Source organism: Gastrolobium bilobum, unplaced genomic scaffold (assembly GCF_033153095.1).
Source record: "Gastrolobium bilobum isolate Gb01-03AN ecotype WA unplaced genomic scaffold, APGP_CSIRO_Gbil_v1 utg22315, whole genome shotgun sequence".
Lineage (NCBI taxonomy): Eukaryota > Viridiplantae > Streptophyta > Magnoliopsida > Fabales > Fabaceae > Gastrolobium > Gastrolobium bilobum.
In genome coordinates, this window is record NW_026898139.1 from 4,153 (window position 1) to 10,217 (window position 6,065).

General features: G+C 37.4%; 1 protein-coding gene across 1 annotated transcript; it reads left to right on the top strand.

The window, feature by feature from the left end:
• Positions 1–2,527: 2,527 nt before the first annotated feature.
• On the top strand, positions 2,528–2,866 carry LOC133313181 (uncharacterized). Its single transcript, XM_061514514.1, has one exon. It carries the CDS (start codon positions 2,528–2,530, stop codon positions 2,864–2,866), a length of 339 nt encoding a protein of 112 aa, XP_061370498.1.
• Positions 2,867–6,065: the final 3,199 nt, after the last annotated feature.

A 6,065-nucleotide genomic window follows, 5' to 3' on the forward strand; every position in this document is an offset into this window, starting at 1 on the left:
AAGCTTGAAAGGCAACTGGAGAAGGAAGAAGATTCTGGAGCTCAAGAGGAGAAAAAATTGCCTAAGTGTTGAGCGCTAAAACGACACTGAGTGTTTTAGCGCCCTGCTACGGGAAGAGGCCAAAACTTGCTGGTGATGAGCGCTAAAACACCCACACAGAGCGTTTTAGCGCGCTACTGCACTTAGAAGATGGAAAATTGCTGGTCTTGGGCGCTAAAACAGCCTGCAATAAGCGTTTTAGCGCCCTGAAGTGGAAAAAGGACTCTGGTCTCCACCGCTAAAACGTCCAAATCAAGAGTTTTAGCGTTGGAGTCAGTTAAAGTCAGTTGAGCATTCACCAAGTTTGGAGGCTAAAACGGTCATTCCTTAACGTTTTAGCGTTTTTGTCAGTTAAAAGCAGTTGAGCATACGTAAAGCATGGACGCTAAAACGGTCACTTATGGACGTTTTAGCGCCCACATCAGTTTTCTATAAAAGGCAAAGCCTTCACACTTAGTGGGAGATCTGATATTTTCTCTCTCTCTCTCTTAAACTTTAGTCTGACTTATCTCTAAATTCTCTTAATGTTTTAGTTTTTGTATTAGGATTTCTTTGTAATAGTTTGGAGATTGAAGACTTTCAACATGGAAATGAAGTTTGATTCTTCTTCTCTTGTCTATTCCTTAGTCATGTCTGAGTAGAGTCTTTGTAGTCTGAATGCAATAGAACTCCATGATAATATTATGTTGATCTGATTAATATGATGAAGTATTTTCATGTGTTGATTTGAGATTTTCTGATTTAATTATTTCTATCAAGGAAGTAGTGTAGAACAGGGATGTTTATATGACTTATGTATCTGATAATCTCAACATCAGAATTCTAGTACTCAAGGGATTGATGCTAGAGTTCTGATGTAATCTTAAGACTTTAGTATTTCATGCATGTATTAAGAAAGAGATCACCAAGGGATTGGGGTTTCTGATTAATGTATCTATCAGGGTAGTAAGGGATTACATCTTGATGATAAGTAAAAGGTTGATTAACATCACATGGAAAAGAATTCATCATATGATCAGTTTTTACATGGGTTATTATGGAGGAAAGTTGTTTTCTGACTACTTGTTGTTTTATTAATTCTTAATCAATATTTTTTTTGTGTCAAATTACTTACAATCAATTTTCTGGTGACAAATTATTCATGACTTTTACAAATTCTTATCTGATTCAAATTAGTTTTCTATGGTTTATTGGTGCTTGAACACAATTCCTCGTGGGAACGATCTTTACTCATCATTTTATTACTTGTACGACTAGTGCACTTGCTAAACGTCCAACAGTCATTGTGTATACTGACCATTCTGCCATAAAATATTTGGTGGAAAAGAAAGATTCCAAGCCTAGGTTGATTAGATGGGTTCTTCTCCTTCATGAGTTTGATATGGAAATTAAGGATAGGAAAGGAACTGAAAATCAAGTGGTTGATCACTTGTCTAGGCTTAATGAAGGGCAGCAAGATGATGTGGTAGTTGAGCAAGCCATTAAGGAAACTTTTCCTGATGAGCAACTGTTTTTAGTTGCCACCAACACAACCCCATGGTATGCTGATTTGGCTAACTATTTAGTTAGTGGGGTACTTCCTAAGGAGCTGAGTTACCAACAAAGGAGAAAGTTGGTACATGAGAGCAGATTTTATTTGTGGGATGAACCATACATGTTTAAAAAATGTGCTGATCAGATAATTAGGAGATGTGTGTTGGAGGAAGAGAAACAGGCAATTTTACAGCAGTGTCATGACTCACCATAGGTGGTCATTTTGGTGGTCTAAGGACAGCAGCAAAGGTGCTGCAATCTGGTTTTTATTGGCCTACTTTATTCAAGGATGCCAATGTATATGTCCATAAATGTGATAGATGTCAAAGGACTGGTAATGTGTCTCGAAGGCAAGAAATGCCTCTGAAACCAATTTTAGAAATAGAAATCTTTGATGTCTGGGGCATAGATTTTATGGGCCCATTCCCCCTCCTTTGGGAACCAATATATATTGGTGGCTGTGGATTATGTTTCCAAATAGGTAGAGGTTGCTGCCTTAACCACAAATGATTCAAAAGTGGTAATTAAATTCTTGAAAAAGAATATTTTTACTCGATTTGGAACTCCAAAAGCCATTATAAGTGATGAAGGTAAGCACTTTGCTAGTAGACAATTTGAAGCCCTTTTGGCCAATTATGGAGTTAAGCATAAAGTCTCTACTGCCTACCACCCACAAACCAGTGGGCAAGTAGAAGTTACAAATAGAGAAGTGAAAAGGATTCTAGAAAAAGTTGTGAATCCTTCAAGGAAGGATTGGTCCCTGAAATTAGATGATTCCTTGTGGGCTTATAGGACAGCTTATAGAAAACCTTTAGGTTGCTCTCTTTACAAGCTGATTTTTGGTAAAAATTGCCACCTACCCTTAGAGATGGAGTATAAGGCATATTAGGCTACTACTCAACTGAATGTTGACGCCACTACCTCAGGAGAAAAAAGAATTCTCCAACTGAATGAAATGGATGAATTTAGATTAAATGCTTATGAAAATGCCAAGTTGTATAAAGAACAAATGAAGACATGGCATGATAAGCAGATCTTAGATAGGCAGTTTGCAGTGGGACAACAGGTCTTGCTCTTTAATTCTAGACTAAAATTCTTCCCAGGAAAGTTGAAGTCTAGGTGGTCTGGTCCATTTAAGGTAACAAAAGTCCATTTGCATGGTGCAGTGGATATTTCGAATGAGAAAGATGGGACCAAATTCACTGTTAATGGTCAAAGGCTAAAAAATTATTTGGGGGAGGGAATTGAGAAAGCTCAAATTTCCATATCTCTTACTGACCCTCCCATCATTTAAGCACAAATAAACAGTGAAGAGTCTAGCTTGAGACTTGAGAAAAAAATTAAGCTTGGTTACAATTTTGTTTCTGTATATGTTTTTGTTGCTGTTTGTTTAAAAAAAAATCTCTCTTTTGACAATAAAATAGTTGTTACTGACACTCTCATTTCTTCTATTTCAGGTGTTAGTAAATTCTTTTCGCTGATTTCTGGAAGCAAATCCAACTTAAGTTTGGGGGAATGGCCTGAGTATCAACTTGGTGTTATTGCTATTTTATTTTCGTTTTTGTAGTTTCAATTTTCTGTTTTTAATTATTATTATTTTTAATTAATTGGCATCATGGTTAGAAAGCATATCTTGCATAGTGGAGGACCTCACAATCCGAAGCTCACACCACACACACCTGACCCTGAGAGTTTTTCCCTCTCATCTTTTACATGTGAAAAAGTCGTGGAAAGGTTTGAGAAAACTATGCTTGCCAGGGACCCCACTCCTGGCAAGGGATTTGAGGCAAATGCCTATTATCCCGAATATGTTCATGAGGTAGTTCGAACTCAACATTGGGAACAGTTCTACCTGCATCCTAAGGATGCTGCAAATGTCAATATGGTGAGGGAGTTCTATGCAGAAATTCTGGATAAAAGTCAAACTGTAGTTAGTGTTAGAGGTGTTAAAGTGTCCTATGATCCCAAGGCTATTAGGGAATTCTTTTCCCTACCTAAGACCTCTAAAGATGAGTTTGAAAAGTATGCAAAGAAGCATGACCATGATTTCATGGTAGAGGTATTAGGGGTCATAGCTGTCCCTGGGGCTCAATGGGACATAAAAGACAAGAACTACACTCTGCAGAAACACTTTTTAAATGAAAAAGCTCAAACCTGTTATCACTTCATTAGAGCTAGGCTGATGCTCACTACCCATATGCATTTAGTAACTAGGGATAAGGCTGTTCTATTATGGTGCTTATTGGCTGGCAAAACCGTGGATGCTGCCAAATTAGTGTTCACGGGAATTAGAGCTTGTGTTGGAGGTAAAAAAAGGCAAGCTCCGGTTCCCCAGCTTTATATCCCAGTTGTGCAAGAAAAAAGGTGTCTCAGCAAATGCAGTTGATGAGTTCTTTAAAGTGAGTGAGGCTATCACTGTCAAAATAATTAATAAATTAAAAAGAGGCATTGCTGCACCCTTGGTTGAAGAGAAAAAAATTGAAAAAAGTGGGTAAAGAAAAATTGAAAGGAGTGATTAAAGAGAAGACTCAGTCTCTTCCTCCAAAGAAGAGAGGAAAATATGTCCCTAGTGCTGAGAGTTCTCAGCAGCAGAAAGCAGAAAATATTGCAAAACACCTTGAGCAAATGGATGCTCCCACTGAAAATCACTTTCCCCCTGGCTGGTTACATAACAATCTGGTTCATATACACAAAGTGCTCTTACAAATGCAGGATCATAACAAAAAATATGACTTGTTGTTTGAGAAAACATATGATCAATTTTACACTTTTCTGTATAATAGATCCAGATTTCATGATTATATTGTAGAAAGGGACAGAGTGTTGAATGATTTTTTGAAAAACAATTTTGTGAATTTTCCTGGTTTGCCTCCATTTCCTCAAGATTTAACCTGGCCACCTTCCTCAGTGTTTGTTGATCCTCAGGTTAAGGAATTCATGGCAAGAGCTGCTGGCCCTCCTCCTCATCCTCAACCTACCAAGAAGAATGACACCTCATCTAGCTCAATGAAGAGGGGAAGGCCGAGGGCAAAAGCTATTATGGAAGAAGTTAGTGACAATGATGAAGAGGATGAAATGCAAAATTCTGAAACAGAATCTGAGGATGTTGATAAATCTGAGTCTGGTGACTCAGATTATCAAGAGGAATAGGCCAGAACATCTTCTGGCCTCAGGTTACACTGTTCTTAATTGCCAATTTTTTTTTTGTAACTTGTTGGAGGCACAACAGTGAGGACACTGTTGAAGATAAGTTTGGGGGAGAATAACATGCTTGTTGAACCATGCTTGCTCTTAATTTTTTTTTTTCATTTGCTGTTTTGAGATATTTGTATTTTGTTTGCTGATTTTTCTTTGTTTTGAATGGATTTGCTGTTTTTAGAGTTGTAGGGTGTTTTCTTGTTTATTTGGTTGTTTTGAGTTAGGTAGAGATTAGTTGCTGTTTGAAGTAGAATTACGAAGGTAAATGTAGGAAAGACTTACAAAGAATTCAGCAGATGTTTGGTGGATCAATTAGAGGATTGGATTGAATTTTTTGTAAAGACAAGGAAAATTTTTTTTTTCTGTGAAAGGTGTGATGAAAGTATACAAGTGGAGTGAGGGCAGTAAGATAATAGTTGTAACATCCCTTCTAACCAGAACCTTATTTGAAGTACGATTAGGAAGGTGTAGGACATTTAGTTCAGAATTATGCGCTGGTATATGCTAGGATGGAATTAAATTAAAGTATGGAACCAATTCATATTCCAATGGAAAACAAATATTTAATTTTAATTATGAGACATCTTAGTCATGAGTGTATATTTAATTTGATTGAAACACAGAAGGTGAAATTATTATAAGAATTATTGGAAGTAATTATTATTAATGTATGTAATTAATTTTACTGTAACAAAATAATAAACCCTAAGGTATTATATTAGAGTACATAATATAATAGGGCTTAAGTAATATTGAGTAGGAAAACTTTGGACAAAGTTTTGGGCCCTTGAATGTCTCATGGCCAACGGCCCTAAGGGGATTGTAGGGAGTATGTTAGGTTCAGCCAAGCTCCTACATAACCTAATGTCATCCTAAAAATCCTACAAAGTTGTCCTTAATTGGTTAGTGATCCACACATGGCAACCTTTCTATTCTCATTCAGCCACATGTGCACTTAGGGCATCACTTAAAGAAAGAAATCTGCACACTTGTGACACTAGGCAACCCCATTCAGTTTTAGGACATGCAGCCAATGAGAGTGTGGTTGGCAGCTCGCATGCGCCCTTATTGGGCAGAAATCCCCCTCTACCTTACACCTCTTGTGCGCTGAATCAAGGAAGAAAACATGCATCAGAATGCATGTGCTCTCATTGGATGGTAAGCTACACCCCACATTCCCTCACCACTTCCTTCTTTTGTACGCATAGGATAAGGGCAAAGTTTGATTGAGTGTATAATTAAACTAAGCAAGTCAGATTTGTAAGCCTTGCCCAATGAAAAGAAAAGTGATTAGC

Bases quoted from the DNA above. Each gene is read 5' to 3' on its own strand.
- LOC133313181 (XM_061514514.1), top strand. From the start codon at position 2,528: ATGGATGAATTTAGATTAAATGCTTATGAAAATGCCAAGTTGTATAAA.